The sequence below is a fragment of the Akebia trifoliata genome, chromosome 8 (assembly GCF_017979445.1).
Source record: "Akebia trifoliata isolate Shusen 1 chromosome 8, ASM1797944v1, whole genome shotgun sequence".
Taxonomy (NCBI): Eukaryota; Viridiplantae; Streptophyta; class Magnoliopsida; order Ranunculales; family Lardizabalaceae; genus Akebia; species Akebia trifoliata.
In genome coordinates this window covers 47,409,824-47,426,958 of record NC_141382.1, presented here as the reverse complement: position 1 = coordinate 47,426,958, position 17,135 = coordinate 47,409,824, and the positions used below count along the sequence as shown (strand labels likewise).

Sequence of the window (17,135 nt, the reverse complement as noted above, 5' to 3'; positions counted from 1 at the left end):
ATTTTTCTTATTCCAAAATTTTAGATCTTTCGAGTAATTTTTTGGATAGAAAATTTTGTTCCCATTTTTACCTTTTGTTTGCATGGGTAACAAGATTAGTGATCGATAATTAATAGGTGAAACTAACTTTTGATCCCAGGTCGTGTATAAAGTAATTTGGATGGGTTGATTTTATTATTTGATGTGTTATAAAAAAAAGTTGGTTTGGAAATATAATAACTTATTTTTCACAACTTAATCTTTTTTTCAAATAATATAAAAATTACGAAAATTATAGAGTCCGACCACGTCTTACCAAGGATTTCATTCTTACCAAGGGGTTTTGGACTCATTTTTTTATTTTTTATGGGTAAGCAGGACTTGAACCCACGACCTTAAAGTTGTTTTGCACTATGTCAAACTAGTTGAACTATGAGTTTAAGCCCTTGAACTCATCTTTGTGACATAAAAAATATGATCCGATGATTCAAGGTGGTAGAGGACAACGTTTTATGAATTTTGATTGTTTTAAAATATATATATATATATATATATATTTTTTTTTTTTTTATCATTGAATTTTAATTTTAAAATTTGAAGGTCCATACATTCATTTTAAAAATCTTGTACCAAATTCAAATATATATATATTTTGGGATATGAGGTTTTTTATGAAATTTAGAGGGATATTATATTGGATTGTTAATGTGATAATTTATTTGAGCAAAAGGACCCTCAGTAAGATTTGAGATCTTACTAAGTTAGTAAGGAAAATATTTTTCAAAATTATAAGTAAACTGTAAAAAAGAATAAAAGTCCCATCTTTCGGACTGAGTCACACTCACATACGCAATTATCCCTTTCAACAGTTACTGGATGAAGAAATATTCTAGAGAAGATAAAAAAAGAAAAGAAAAAAAGAAGAGAGCCTGAAAAATCAGAAGACGAGGGGTAATTTGGTAAATTGAGATTAAACTGCATTTTAAAAAGATCACCAACGACAGCTGATTCCAGCCACGCTTTCGTAGAAAAATCTGGACTTCTTGCAACTCTCTCTCTCTCATAAAAGCAGCTAAACTACGGCTCCATTTAATCTTCTTCTCTCCATCCAATACTCTCTTCCATTGAGATTTGTAAAAGCATGTGTGTGAAGGACGCAGAAGAGGTTGGGGAAAGAATGGAAGAACTGAGTCTCTGTGAAAAGGAGCAATCTTGCCCTTTAAATTCAGGTTTCATCAACACCCAGATTCAAAATTGGGACAAAGATTCTCTGGATCGGATTTGTTCTGGAAATGATTCGCTTCTCACCAATTCATCTACTGTAGCAATTCTTTTCTTTCATCTCTAATTTTTTTTCTTTCTTTCTTTATTCTTCTTCTCTTTTTTTGGGTTTTTTTAAAACCCATAGATGGATGATCTGATGTTGAAAATCAGAGTTATGAGCATGTGTAGTCGTAATTCTTTCTTAATTAAAATTTTTCTCTCTGTGTGTGTGTGTGAGTGTGGCAGTTTGACATTAATTAGATAAATAAAAAGGGACAATAAATTTAAGTCCTGTTTGGAAGCACAAATTTTGCTATTTTTCCACTTGCCCTATTTGTAGTTTTTTTTTTTGGTCTTTCAGAAACTCTAAAAATGAACTTTTTTTTTTTTTGGGTGTAGAAATAAGAGACTGATAAGGGATTCTGAAATTGTCCTCTTTGGGTTCAGTATGAAGGGAGTGAGAGAGAGAGATCCCCATAGATTTGGACTAAATGAGGTCATTAAAGTTTAAGTAGAAATAATTTTGTCACCAAATTCTGTTTTTTTTATTTATAACTATATGTTGATTAAAAACATTTAAGAACAAGACAATAAATCAATTTACAAACAATTTCAATGATCTAGGTTTTTAATTTTTGAGGGGTAAGGCCCAATTAGGTTTGTGATTGATATTTATTATCTCTTTTGTTTACTAACGTCAATCTTATTTTACTGGTTTTGTATGCAAATTTCCTGAGGACCCATATTTGATACTTTCTTCTAATGTTAATTAGAGTTTCTTAGGAAGAATGGTACATGATCTGTGATAAAAGCTGAAGAGACTGGGTTTTGCAGCTTGGAAGCATTTGTGAGGATACAGAGGTTACAGATGGAAAACAGAATCTATTGGAAAACTTTGTACCTGCTGTTCGGTCAGGAGAGTGGTCCGATATTGGCGGCCGATCCGATATGGAGGATACCCATGTCTGCATTGCTGACTTGGCAAAGAATTTTGGTTACCATTTCCTTGATGGGGAGACAATATCCTTCTTTGGTGTAAGTTTCACTTAATCATATTGAACTATTCATGCTGCATTAGATCTAGATCCATATATTTTCGAGTCTATATATTGGTTCCAACCTATCTTTCTTAATCCATTGTTCTAGACAAGGAGATTTAAATTTTTTTATTTTTTTTACGAACTTTGTTTTTAGTAAGATCAGTTACTCAAATGTGCAAATGAATCTTCAATCTAGCATGCCACTCCTGCTTCAGATTCCAGCAATAAAATAGTTTAATTTCTAGTTTTTGATGATGATCCCTCTCCCAACATAGAGTTGCTTTCTTGCACTTTAGATAACCCAAGAACTTTCATTGAGTGATGCCGGCCTTACCAATTGATACAATGATACAAATATGAATTTGTATTGTTACGAATGACTTGTACCAATAAAGCTAGGATCTTTTTGGGTCACGTCCGGATATTTTTCTGGGAAGTTTTTTTGGTCTTTCAATGTGGATTTTTTATTTATTTATAGGTAAATGAATTTGTTAATCCAAAGAAAAAACAGCAATTGAGATAACCTGCCGCGGTACAAAGAAAAAGAAGCTTACGACACTACTTTGAACACAAAGACTCCCATCTAAAGACAAATTCCTCAAAAAACACCTCTTTAAAGTGTGGGTCTAATTTACTCCAAAAGATCAATCACCCTAAAACCTCCAGAACCAATTCTTGAAAATTAATATCCACCCCTTGGCCTTTGACCTCTTTTGGCCAAAGGGGTGAGGGCCCAAAGGGTTCTTTTTCTACTCGAGAACACATTATAGAAAACCCTTTGATTTCTTTGAATACATATTGTTATGAACTACTTGTACCAATAAAGCTAGGATCTGTTTGGATCACAGAAGGATATTCTGCTGGAAAGTGTTTTTTTTTTCCTTTAAAGAATTAAAAATATGTGTTTCTTTGAAGAACGAGCATACTTATGAACTAAACACAACCTTACGACATACAAAATTCTAGTCAGAACTTTTGGAGCAAGAAGATATGATGGCCTTATATTAGGTGGTTTTGGGTATTACGATGAGGATTAGTGCTGCCATAATGAATTACTCAAATACCTCCAGGACGATAGTATGGCATATATCATCTTATGGTATTGAATTGAATCAAATCAATTTTTTCGACAAATGTATGATATTAGCACAACATAAAAGACACCCCACAGGATTAACTGTCTAAAATAGAGTTTGACCTGAATTCTCTCACAGGTATTCGATGGACATGAAGGAAAGGATGCCGCATATTTTGTTCGTGACAATTTGCCAAGGATCATAGTGGAAGATGCTGATTTCCCCTTGAAACTTGAAAAAGTGGTTGCAAGGTCATTTATGCAGACAGATGCTGCATTTGCAAAGAAATGCTCTCTTCAGTCCACCCTGGCTTCCGGCACTACTGCACTCAGTGCAATGATATTTGGGAGGTGAGTTCCTGTTCATTCCAACTGATTGGGCATTCTGCTTCTATGTATCTTTTCCCTTTTAGGTAAAAAATTCTATTGTTAAAAGAAGGATAAAAGAGGTAGAGGACACCTACCAGTTACAGAAAATGAATAAAAAGAAAAAAACAATAAACATTATTGCCCTCACCTTACAATGCTGCCTTACATATGAAATTCCACTCAAATAAAAAATCCTCAACCCCCCACCCCCCTCCTCTCCTCATATATCTGTCTTCGAATTTTCCCTTAAACATTGCTTTTTGATTGAGTTGCTGATGTGTACCATCCCTTTGTTGGGAGGTCGAGGGTTTGACATTCCTAGTAGTACCATGGGTTGAGGTCTTCCCATCCATTGGGTACCAGATAGTGCTTAAAATGGGTCAGGTTTGGGTAGGATCTGAGTATATCCATATCCAGTTCCGTAATTTTTTTGATCCGGAGCCGACTCGGATTCTACTAGCAAAAACCAATTGTTTAATGGAAAATTTTGAACAGATCTCTTCTAGTAGCAAATGCTGGAGACTGTCGGGCGGTGCTATCGCGACTTGGGGTGGCTGTTGAAATGTCTGAGGATCACAGACCCTGCTGTACAAAGGAAAAGAATCGCATAGAATCTCTGGGTGGGTGCATTATTGGTGGCTATTTGAATGGGCAGTTGGGTGTAACTCGAGCTCTTGGTGATTGGCACATCAAAGGGATGAAAGAAGCTAGTGAACAAGGTGGGCCCTTGAGTGCTCAGCCAGAACTGAAACTAATTACACTAACAAAAGAGGATGAGTTCTTGATCATCGGCAGCGATGGAATTTGGGAGGTATTTAGAAGCCAAAATGCAATAGACTTCGCTAGGAGGAGACTACAAGAGCACAATGACGTCAAGTTGTGTTGCAAGGAAATGGTGGAGGAGGCGATAAAGCGAGAAGCAACAGATAATCTGACAATTGTGATAGTTTGCTTTCATTCTAATTTACCTCCAAATGCTGTAGTTCACAGGCCGAGGATCCGAAGAAGCATATCTTTAGAAGGGATTCATAATCTCAAATGCCTACTAGAAGGATAGAAGTGCTATAAGCTAAGTATTTCTGTATATATTTATGTGGGAAGCAAAAATTTGCATTTATATTTCCACCAGTTTTTGGGTATTGTTGAGAGGGGTAGGCTGTGTCATATCAAGGGATAATATTGCTATTGTTGCCTTTCTGAAATTATATATACGGAAATCTGTACAAACATTTAATAGCCGATGAGGCAATTTTAAATATTAGTTTTATGTTCATTTTTTATTATTGTTTATTTCCTCATTTTCTTTTGAACTGTCTATGTCTACAAATTTATGTATTTAGCTCATCAGCAATCATCAAAAATTATGTGACACAGTGGCTATAGGCACTCCAATATTTAGATCAAATAAGTTCTTAAACTGCCTCTCAATACCATTGAAAATATTTGGTACTCCACGCAAAATCTATAGATGGTGTTAAAAATATATGCTTTATTTGGTTTCCTCGGAATCTCTTTGACTGAATTACTGTTTAGTTGGCTTTCAGTGAGGTCTTGCACTTTGTCCCAAACATTGGAATTGGTAACACAACTTATTTCATCCTTCTCTATTTTGGGCCGAAGCTTCAATCTGAGGATGTATATTAATATCTTATTATCTCCATCCATTTCATTTCGGCCTCTTACTTTTCTTTTTAGATTCTTTTACTCACACCACCTAAGTACATTTTATTACAAGTTTGGTCAATTGTCTTTTTATATGTTCAAAATTGAACAACTTCTCTTTATTTTCTCTCTTACATTGGGATAGTTCCTACATTTCATGAATTTCTCTCATTTCTGATTTTGTCTTTCTTTATCTTACAGACACATCTATCTCAACACCCTCATCTTTGCTATAAATATCTTAAATCTTATAAAAGACTTGATTACGGACAAAATGAAATAAGAGTTGTGATTTTCTGACACCCCCTCTGACACATGCCTCTTGACGTGGCATGGTCTAGAAGCATAGATTTTTTTTTCCTTCGGGATACACAACTGTACATCCCCATAAACATGTGCAGTTGTGTATCTCGAGTAAAGAATATATGATTCTGGCACTTGCCACATCACGGGGTGTGTGTTGGAGGGTGCGTCACAAAATCAGTATTCATGAAATGAAATAAGGGAACAAGATTCATTTTACTGATTCCAACATATGCCAATCACATTTAGTCCCTCTATTTGTCAGGGAAAGAAGTTGGAAGTCATCACGGGGTTTGTGTTGGAGGGTGCGTCACAAAATCATTATTCATGAAATGAAAAAAGGAACAAGATTCATTTTACTGATTCCAACATATGCTAATCACATTTAGTCCCTCTATTTGTCAGGGAAAGAAGTTGGGAGTCATCAACATGCATACAATGAAACAACTCTGAACAATCAATGGGGTTGAGTGGATTTAATCAATGAGGTCAAATATGCATGATCGTCAGATGCCAACTGTGTTTGTTCGAACATTTGGGTCAATCAAATACATGGCCATCAGATTTGATCATGCTTGTGCAACCAAAGGGTCCGATCGTATGTGATCCATCGATTATATTTTATATGTATGTGGCAAAAAATTGCAGGATGCATCTATGGCCTATGAGATTAATCCAATGAGTCGTGATAATCTGACTTAGGCACGTGGCATACTCAATCGACTTACCTGATGTGACAGGTTTGGAAACCGTAGATCTGCTCTCCTCGGGATACAAAACTGTATATATTTTTTTAATGGGGAACTATAGTTCTATATCCTGAGAAGAGCACATCAACAGTTCCCAAGCTTGTCACGTCAGGTAAGTCGATTGAGTTGCCACGTGCTTAAGTCAGATTATCAGCACTCTAATCCAATTCAATCATCAGATGCATGTGGTAAATAAGATCATGCACGTGGTAATTAGCTTTCATTTAAATGTAAATCAGGTTCAAATTTCAGGCCTAAGCTCCACCCAAATATGGTATACGAGGAATTGCTTCATCTTGTCGGGCTTTGGTTGGGTCAAATGGATCTTCTAGATTTGTGGAGTCGTCACTTAGTTTATAGTCTTGTAACTGCCTCTCTGGATTTTAAATATGAGTTATATCTGATCTATAACAGAAGTCACATCCACGAGGGAAGAAGCAAGAGCAGCAACAACAGTCACATCAACAACAAGGAATTCTTTATAAACCGAAATCGAGGGAATTGCCAATTTCCCATGGAATTGTTCTCTTGATGATGCTTGCGCCTCCAGATTCCTCCTCGGAGAAGCAACTAATTTCTTTCTCCTTAAAGTTGAGATGGGTGTGCTCACCGCTCTGCTCTGGCGACTATATCAGGCTGTACAAAAGGGTTCATAAAATTAAAGGGCAAACTAAGCTACAGGATCCAGAGATCAAGCTGGAATCCAAAATGTATTATATTAGGTTCTAGTCTTGATCGTTAACCAAGGTGTCTGGTCCTCTTAGAGCATCATATCAATCATTGGAGCACGTGCAGTCCCCTCCCTCCATGCGCACTAGGTAATTTCTGAGATAAATCGCCGAGGGTGGCCCCTAAGAGGGATTTTAACTCAAGACCTCCACTTCCTTAGGGGTGATCATGCAAAATACATAGCTGTTTAAGTAGAAAAGTTTGTGTGACCATATAAGATTTGTTACTTTTTTTTATTTATTATAGCGAGGTGTCCAAACGTCTTATAGAGCACCTGATTATAAGAGGCCCATCTTAGCCCAGACGTCAGGAAATGGGAGGTCTTGAGTCCGAATCTCCCTTTGGGACCACCAATTTATCCTAGAAATTACCTGGTGCATATGGGAGGAGTGGACTGCACCTCTCTCGAGAAATAGTCGAGTGTGAGGCTCGGATACTTCAGTTTTAAAAAAATAAAAATAAAAATACTATATAAGTTTTGTTAATGTGTGCCGTATGGGCACATGTTTAATGAATTTTTTTTTTTGTGTGGAGGTATTGTTAGTAGAGAAACAAAGTTTGGAAGTTTATTTAATAGATCTCGACGTGTTCTCTTAGGGCACATGTTAACAAAACCCATGAATTCCTGGGACAGGTGTAATTTGAACTCAAGACCTTCACCTCATGAACCGTGGTCCTGGCATGGTTTTAAATCTCGTTTGAGTCGATATCGTCCATGAACGAGATATGCATCTCACATCTGAAGAATCTCACGAGATAAACGAGTTGACTCGGATAATATTTTGACAATCTCTTCCAATTCAGTAAAACTTGCCAGAATCAACCTAGACTTTATATTATTTTCATAAAAATAATTATTTACTATAGAATTTAAACATCTATTATCTAAATAAAATATGATTTTATAATAAAACATCTTCTAATCTACCTCATTTTGTATAAAGAATCATAATTATTTATATATAGGGGAAAAGATTGCATGGACCAAGGGACCATGTAGGACATGGTCCACATTTCGACTACATGGATTGCCCGGTTGGTCCAAATGACAACTCGGCCTCTTGTTTGTAGTCTAGTTTAGGCTTGAAAAAAAAAATTCCCAAGAGAATATTTTTTGGCATCAGATTCTGATTTTAAAATGGACGGTCATTGAACTCCGAGATTAAAAATTAAATCCAACGGTGAGAAAAATCTCATTTTTTCCATTCTATTATTTTGGGAGCTCATAAAATTTTGTGCTCTACATACATGTGGTATCCGATGGTGTATTTGGGTGCCATGTTGACATGTGGTCCATGTAACCCCATCTGTGTGTATGTGTTTGTGTGTGTAAATAAACTGAGTAAAATGGTTTATCTCGTCCAAGATGAGTTAACTCTCCGAGAAAATTCAGTCTCGTCCATGGATGAGACAAGATGTCAAACCGAGATTTGAAACCATTGGACTTGGGCTTATGGCCATCTCACCAAGGCTTTTGGGGTTTAAGATTTTAGGAAGAGCTTCCTTAAAGTGATTGCGCTGGACATTGCATTTGACATTGAGTTGAAGTGGAAGTGAACGTAGATCCGATGATGTTTTTACTAGTATCTCGAGGGAAGCATCTACTACGTGAAAAAGGGGTAAATTCGACGTCAACGTCCATCAAATTTACCCCATTTTCATATAGTATCCATGATTCCATGCACACCTCTACGCCATCTCAGTGTCACACGTAGAGTCCTGGTGTGTCACTTCAGCATTGTCGTTTGGAATTGTCTTTCTTCGACACTGTTTTGATGTCGCGATATATAGAGAACGGAAAATTTTAAGTTGTATCTTGAGGTAAAAAATGTTTTTCTACAAATTACCAGGTCAGTGCAATGTCAAGCGCAGAGTGTTGGGAAGTCAGTTAAGAACGACTCAAGTTTTTTATTTCTTATTTTTTTAACAACTAGGGATTTCTCTCTCAATACACCTTTTCCAGCTAATCATTCACCAAACACACTAAAAACATCAAATGTAAGCATCAATTTGGTTCATCATTCACATGCTCACGTAATCTTTAACACGATTTACACAATCTATTATATGGAATTTAAATCGAGTGACTATTCTAGAATGATTAAGGATTGGTTCTCGGATTGATGAACATTAACCAATAATTATCCAAAAGGTTTTGGATACTTATATGGAATCTTAGCCACTGTCATTGAATCGATTGTTGCGAATAACGAATTCTCTACAGTTTGGATGTATATCCCAGCTACGAGTTCTTGAAGTTCTTCATTTTCTTGATTGAAAATATTTAAGGAGATCCATATTTAAATATATAGAATAGAGGGCGTAGATCATCCTTTCCAAATAGGGATTTCCCAAAAATTAGAAACACTCAATTTATCCATACATTATTGACTTAATTTATTTTTTTAAGGAGAAAACCCACCACAATTAGAAAATGCAAAAGCTGGTAGAGGCTTAATGGGTCACCAACCAACATTAAACTCAAGTTATTTTGATGGCTATCATACAAAGCCTTATGAAGTGATCATCAAATAAACCCTAACTCTAAAAAACCTGCATTATTTCTGTAAATATCCTTCTAGTCCTTGTTTTCCATTGTCAAACTTTTTATTGTTCGGGGGTGTTGTGGAGGTGAATAGTCACTCGAAGCTATATCTATGGTATCTGAAAAGTGCTTGGGGGCGGCCTCCTGATGCTGGACATTACCGAGCCCTTCATTGCTCGATTGGAGCTTTGAAGCAGTGTCTTCGGCTTTGAGCCATCCACTCTTCACAGTCTGGAAATGAAGCATGGAATCATAACAAAAAGAAGAAGAAGAAGAAGAATTAAGACCCCAGAGATAGAAACTGGGTTTTTTTTTTAATATTCTTTTTGTTAACAACACACCAACCTTTGAAGTAGTAGTTGTAGAGGGTGGCCTGGCGATCATAAGTTTTCTACTCCCCACTGCACCAACATATAAGAGTGGTACTTAGAGAGATGGTTTGAAACCTAGAAAAAAAAAAAAAACTAACAAAGTGAACATCAGCACATTTAAGAAATAATTTGTTGATAAGAGCTAAGAGATGTTTGGAGACAAAATTGCTATATAGATTACATATGGTTGATGGGTTTGTATCTTTAGAAACCCAGTTCTCATCAGACTTCAATCAACACTAACAGTTAAAAGTAAGTAATGAAACTAGAGAAAAATTAGTGGTGCTTAGGCTGGTGAGCCTTAGGTCCTAAGTAATCTTCATGAAATCCTGGCAGGTGGACTTCCTTCTTTTGCTACCATAGATAATCTTCTCTTCAAGGTACCTGAATAGGGCCCACCTTTGCATAGAACCACATCACCACTACTTAGTTCAACTTCAATCAACCTAGTATTCTTCAACTTCTGCATACAATCACACTGTCACCATTAAAACCCTTATAAAAAGAAAAGAAAAAAAAAAACCCATTTCAGAAAACCAAAATTATCTTCAAATGGATCATTAGAACTTCAAAATTTTAATACCTACTTGGGTTCTTTGATGACCAACAAATATCAACCCTTGCAAACCAATCCCTTGAACACAAAAAACCAATCAGATACAGTGTTTCACATAAGAATCATACATCTTAACCAATCAGATACAGTGTTTCACATAAGAATCATATATCTTAATGTTCAAGAGATATATTGTAGAGGGTACAGACCTTGAGCCTCCACTAGGAGGACCAACAGAACAAGAGAGATTAATAAAACAGGTCTCATGTTTGGAGAAACTTGTAGTGGAAACAGAACACGAAGAGAGCAGAGATTGAGGGATGAGAACAGATTTGGACACTACTCACAAGTGAGAATGAGAAAGAAAAAGAAAAGGTTCGTTGCTTTCTTCCTTTTAAGAACCTACTAGAATGTCAAGTGTTTTTTTTTTTTTTTTTTTTTATAACTAGCAATATATTCATATGAAAAAAAAATAATACTAGGCCAGCCAATGTGACTAACCTAGCAAGGCCTTACAAACATACTACTCACCAGAAATACAAAGCATCCCATCCCAGTTATAGATAAAATCCTCAAAGAAGATCCCCCTAAATTCTCTAAAAACTTTGGACCAACAAAACAAAAGGTCCAAAATGAAAATAATCGTTTCTGTGCCATCTTTTTGATTCCTCTCAAAGATACGGCCATTTCTCTCCCGCCACATCTCTCAACATATTGCAAATGGTGTAGTACTCCAAAGTAACCTCTTCATGCCACCAAACAAACATCCACTTGATGTCTAACTCGTGAAAAGGTCCTTTATTGTTTTGGGCAAGCAAGTTAATATACCAAATAACTTAAGGAAATGTGCCCAAATTCCATACGTGAATGTCAAGTGTTTTTCCAATGGAGACAGACCGATAGATGTGTTATTTTATTTAATTTGACTAGCCTTACTAATTTAGTAAGATTTCAAATTTTACTAAAGGTTCTTGAGCTCATCTTGTGGAATCCAAAAACATGATCCCATGCTACGGGGTTGAAGAGGACAAAACCTTGGATCAAGCCTATGTTTTTTTTTTTTTTTTTTTTTTTTTTTAAATTTCTCGGTTGAAATTTAATTATAAATTTATAAATCTCAAATTTGGGAGTTCGGTAGTCATCCATTTTCAAAAAATGATCAAGCCCCAAAATTTATTTTTTACATCCTACTTTTTCGATGAAATCTAGAGGCCTGTTGTGTTGGATTTGCCAATATGACAATCAATTTGAGGTCAAGTACGTTAGTAATAGTTAAAATCTAATTAAGTTAGTAAGAAAAATGTTTTTATTTTATTTTTTTCACATTGCAAATCTTTGTAACAAATATTAGAGTTTAGCTCTAATGCTTATCTCCTTTGGATTTAAGGAATACATTGTTGACTTGTATATATATTTGAATGTTAACGTGAGCAAATTTATTATGTTAGTTCTATATGTGGGTGACATCCTGTTAGCCAACAATGATCTTGGTTTGTTTTATGAAACTTATAAATATCTTGCCAAGAATTTCAAGATGCTTGATATGGGTGACAAAACATATGTGATTGGCAAATAGATCTTTAGAAATCAATCTAAAAAACTATTAAAATTATCTCAGAAATAACATAATAACATATTGGTCGAGTCTTGAAGAGATATAATATGCAGTTTTTTTAATTGGTAATGTACCTATAATATGCAGTTCTTTTTTTCTTTTTTTTCTTTTTCCAAACAATAATGTGCCTATCGTGAAAGGAGATAAGTTCAACTTGATACAATGTTTGTAAAATAAATTACAGAAAAAATAGATGAATGATATTCCATACGTCTCAACTGTTAAGAGTTTGATGTACGCTCAAACCTGTATTGGATCAGATATTAATTTTGCAAATTCGATTGTTCTTTCTCCCCATTTGGCATATTCTTTTAGTCCAATGACCCATTAATAATGTTTGGCCCATTATTGGTCTACTGTTTTTCTTAAAATGAAAAAAATATCGATTTGAATGAGATTATATTGCTGGATCCATTGACTCATGAAGAATGACTCTCACATGATCTAAACCGTGTAAACATAAAATCCAACGGTTGAGATTTATCATCAAGATTTGTGTTATATGAATACATGTAAATCAAGACCGTTGAATTTCATATTTACATGGTTGAGGTCACATGTTATCCCATGAATCATTCGGCATGGGCCTGTACAGTATGGACCAAGGCCCACATTCTGGCCACATGGACTATCCTCTTGGTCCAAATGACAATTCAACCCTCTTGTTTATGGTGTAGATTGGGTTTGAGAAAAAAAATCTCCAAAAAAGAGTTTTTTTTATTTTTATTTTTAAAGTTAAATCATAAGTTTAAAAGCAGATGGCAATTGAGCTCTTAGATTTAAAATTTAAATCCAAAGGTGAAAAAACCTTTTTTTGGGTTTAACGAGCAAATGGATCAAATAGGAGATCCTATCCATTAGGCACCATCACCACATAACAAATTTTGCAACCACAATTCTTATAAAAGTGCATCCCAGTGGAAGTCCAGCTGACACACCTGTGGTTGTGCCCCAGGCTAGACTCTAGAGAGACATTGGTCAAAGTCAAACTAATATTTATCAAATAGGGTTTCTAATTTCAACCTCGGAAAGCCAGATCGAGACTCAGTGTTTCACATTAATTTTTGCTAACTACATGTCATTTGAGTCTCTAAACAGACATATAAACTATAAAATGATCAATAATAAGTTACTTGGAGATAGGGATTTCTGGTTGATTCGAGGCAACGTGGTGGGCTCTTTTAGGGAAGGTCTAAGCTCTAATTTTGACAACGGTTGCAAGTCTTTGAAAAAAATATTGGCTCAAGTTGGTGTCATGCACACTGTATTGTTCCACTTCTTTTGTTGTGCGAATCCCATTGTACGTGCCTTGCTTTCTAACCCTGATTCAATTAATATTTTTGAATTTTCTCAATTAGAAGCATTGACCTTGGTAAGGGTGATTCATCTTCGAAATTTTATTTATTTATTTATTTTTTTTTTTTTGTGGTAATGGGTGCAACACCTGCTCATCAACGCACTAGATAAGTGAGGGAATGCCCTCATGGGTGGCCCAAAGGAAATATTGCTCATGTTGGATATCAAACACACAACCTACGGACTCTCACCACTTATTAGATTCGAAATTTCCATTGAACCACCCCCTTGGGCCGGGTACATCTTTGAACAGTTTGATCTTGACCCTTGACCATAGTTGTCAAAGAAATTTTTTATTTTGAATTTGGCGTTTCTACAAAAACAGGTGCATGTTTCTAGATAAGTATGAAATACATTTCCACTTAATAATGGTTAATGGTTAATGGTTAATTAATGGATGGACACATAGAAACCACACACTAGTATAACATTGTTAAGTGGGTGAACACCAAACACAAAGCACAGTGAAATTTATCTACCCGCTTTGTATAAATTAAATAGTCAATACCAATAAAATAACTCAATCACAGTGTAGAAAATATAATCAAGTACGATACCATAAATTTTACGTGGAAAATCCTCCAAGGAGAAGAGAAAAAATCACGGGACCTAGTCCAGTCAAAACTTCCATTATAAATAATAATAAGATACACAATCTTCTCTAGAGAGATATCTAGAGACTACCAGTTTATCAAGAATATATCTATTCTTGGATTAAAAATAAATTCATCACTATATAAAGTGGATTCCAACAAGAATAAGAAAGATCTCACCAAATAATTGAAGAAGAAAATCAATGATCGACACCAATCGATGCGTAGCACTTGTCATCAGGAACAATATGCTGGAATTTGATCAAAATCGGACCATAAACAATCTTCTAATCTCTAATAAAAGGATTATGTAAAAAACCCTAATTCTCTCTCTCTCTCTCTCTCAAAAACGACGGTTATTTCTCTTTCTTTTTTTATTTATTATTTGTTGTGATTTATATGACATTGAGCTGGCAAGGGTTTTTTTCTTAAAAAAAAACCTTTGACTCACGTGGGGCCCACATAAGAGGGACCACCTAACAAAAATATGTATCATACATCACATACATTAGGATAAGTCCACACCATTGACTTTTATGCATTGGCCATGTGATAGATTAATTCAATGTGTCATTGGCCCAATGACACATTGAATTAATCTATCCCACTTGTGGATATGCATTACTTTTTGAGTCGTGAGAAAATGGCTCACCAAGTGTCATACTCAATCTACTTACTGACGTGACAAGTTCGTAGATCTGTACGCCTTGGTATGCATGATTGCACTTCCTTTTAAAAAAGTGTATCCCAAGGCGAAAAGATCTATGGTTTTCAAACTTATCCACGTCAGTGAGTCGATTGAGTATGCCTCCTGGCGAGTCATGCTATCAGGACTCTTACTTTTTCTCTTATACTTCTCTTTTTTATTTCAAACTGATGGAGCCACCTAAATGTCTCACTAAAAGTTTTATGGGATCAATTTTCCATCTAATTTAAATAGGGGTTGGGATTTTTTTAATAAGCAAGTGAGCAAAAAGTTTTATCAGACCGTTTTCTGTCTAATTTAAACATGGATTAGGAATATTTTGATTTATTTAAAGCAAAGGAATTATTAGTTAGTAACTAATAGGTGAATGTGGGTTCAATTTGAACCATAGTTGTGGTATCAACACTCACAAACTTGTACCGACTTAATGGCAAGTTGGCACCTTTCGGATCTTGACTCATGAAGAAAAGCACGAAATTTAATAGAATGGTGATAAACTGTCTTGAAAAAAGTAACTCGCTTGACGTGGCATGCGCATAGAACCATAGATATATCTCCTTGTGTATCTAAAAGAAAAAGATCTATGAAGTGCACATGCCATGTCATGACTCAATCTGATATTTGACATTTGTCCTAGGTATATGTGATGTATGGCTTTAGAATATGTATTATATATTTCTTGATCATTATATTTCATTTTTAATGTTTGGGATTTCGTATTTTTTATGAATTACCGAATTCCAACCCCTTAAACATTGCCTTCATTATGCCAATAAAAACTAAATAATCAATCAAATCATTTGTGAAATAACTTGAATGGTCATAATTGACATTGTAGGAAAATATATAATAAAACACAATGGTGGATTTCATTCTAACTATAATTTTTTTTCGGGATATAAACATCCAACTCAATTATAATGGAGTGAGGTCCACACCATCCCATTTTAATATTACTTGTTCTGTTCACTACTCCTACTTTATTATCTTTTCTCTGACTCCTCTTCCAATAATATTCCTCTAATTTTATTATCTTTTCTCTTTTACCTCTTTTTTAATAATATCCCTTTAACTATACTATCTTTCCTCTTTTACCTCTTTAGTTCAAAAGAGGATTCCCATAGGGATGGGAAAACTCTAGTGTATTAATAAACAACCATTGAATGCTCACACTTAGGCCAATATTTAATGCAGAAAATCTATTTGCTTGGCTGAATATGATTTTAATTTTGTTAAGTATCATAGGTAGAGTTCACAGATAACTGGCAGTAGGAAATTGATATCAGTGAAAGTTATTTCTCATTGTCATCACGTCACATTTTCCATTTTCCATTTTCCTTGTTACACTTTCCGTAAATTAATATTCTATACGTCCTTCCTTTGATCTCTCCTGGACCACATCTAGAATTCTCCTATTGTACATCGAAAGTATGATACATCAGAAAATCCTCTTAAATTCTTCTACTCCACAAATATTGTTTTAGTACATTACTGTCCATTTTCAAACACTTGATTAGAGATTTTTTTGTTTTGTTTTTTCAAATCTGCTCTAAACCATGAGTACAAGATCGCTGTTTTATTGCTTTTGTTAGATGTGATGTTCTATGAACTGTAGAACAAGAGGTACAGAGGATCACTCCTGTTGATTGCATGAATGACTACGACAATAGAGATTTTCTTTTTACTGATAAATAAAACTAACATTAAAACAAACTCAATTTTTTTTTTTTTTTTTTAATTTTCTTTACTCTCAATCACTTTATATACCTTCCGCGTTGGAGCAGATGTCAAAATGGGAAGCTTATATTACATATTGCGAAAATGACACGTTTGACCGATATACTGACAAGTTTAATAAGCGGTTCATATTATTATCACGTTTTTTATTTTTCTCTTGAAATCTTAGCCTTAAGACTGGGATAGAAAATCAATTCTATTGGAAATGATTATGTTATCTTATGTTAATTAGATAAGATTTTTATTTTTATTTTTTACATGATTTGTTTCATTTATTGTCTATATAAATCCAATTAAGATCTGTGTCATTTAATCTGGCAATATATATAACTCACCCTTAGAGGTGACCATTCCAGGTTTGTGTGTGTCAATAATTTATTGGGCTTGGACAAAAGGCCCAGTGTCCAGCTTACCCATGAAAAATCAAGAATTGTGACAGTAATGAAACAATGATAAATTGATAATGTTTAGCATCAACAACCCAAGA

General features: G+C 34.8%; 2 protein-coding genes across 2 annotated transcripts; one reads left to right on the top strand and one right to left on the bottom strand.

Moving 5' to 3' along the window:
• The first annotated feature begins 984 nt into the window (after positions 1-984).
• Positions 985-4,999, top strand: LOC147397309 (putative protein phosphatase 2C 27). The gene is made up of 4 exons (XM_086452863.1): positions 985-1,300; positions 2,077-2,277; positions 3,497-3,708; positions 4,222-4,999. The coding sequence occupies exons 1-4, from the start codon at positions 1,121-1,123 to the stop codon at positions 4,781-4,783; spliced, it is 1,155 nt and encodes a 384-aa protein (XP_086308989.1). The 5' UTR covers positions 985-1,120; the 3' UTR covers positions 4,784-4,999.
• A 4,595-nt stretch (positions 5,000-9,594) lies between these two features.
• LOC147397308 (uncharacterized) lies at positions 9,595-10,978 on the bottom strand. The gene is made up of 5 exons (XM_086449800.1): positions 10,851-10,978; positions 10,673-10,719; positions 10,470-10,548; positions 10,060-10,115; positions 9,595-9,945 (listed from the first exon to the last, which is right to left on the bottom strand). Exons 1-5 carry the CDS (start codon positions 10,906-10,908, stop codon positions 9,748-9,750), a joined length of 438 nt encoding a protein of 145 aa, XP_086305926.1. The 5' UTR covers positions 10,909-10,978; the 3' UTR covers positions 9,595-9,747.
• Positions 10,979-17,135: the final 6,157 nt, after the last annotated feature.

What these genes read in the sequence shown, in the direction of transcription:
- LOC147397308 (XM_086449800.1), bottom strand. Translation starts at nt 10,908, where the DNA reads ATGAGACCTGTTTTATTAATCTCTCTTGTTCTGTTGGTCCTCCTAGTG. An exon ending in CAAAGGTGGGCCCTATTCAG is followed by an intron (nt 10,116 to 10,469) that starts GTACCTTGAAGA and finishes ATGTTGGTGCAG; the next exon opens with TGGGGAGTAGAAAACTTATG. An exon ending in CTACAACTACTACTTCAAAG is followed by an intron (nt 9,946 to 10,059) that starts GTTGGTGTGTTG and finishes CTTCATTTCCAG; the next exon opens with ACTGTGAAGAGTGGATGGCT.
- LOC147397309 (XM_086452863.1), top strand. Translation starts at nt 1,121, where the DNA reads ATGTGTGTGAAGGACGCAGAAGAGGTTGGGGAAAGAATGGAAGAACTG. An exon ending in TTCTCACCAATTCATCTACT is followed by an intron (nt 1,301 to 2,076) that starts GTAGCAATTCTT and finishes TGGGTTTTGCAG; the next exon opens with CTTGGAAGCATTTGTGAGGA. An exon ending in AGTGCAATGATATTTGGGAG is followed by an intron (nt 3,709 to 4,221) that starts GTGAGTTCCTGT and finishes AATTTTGAACAG; the next exon opens with ATCTCTTCTAGTAGCAAATG.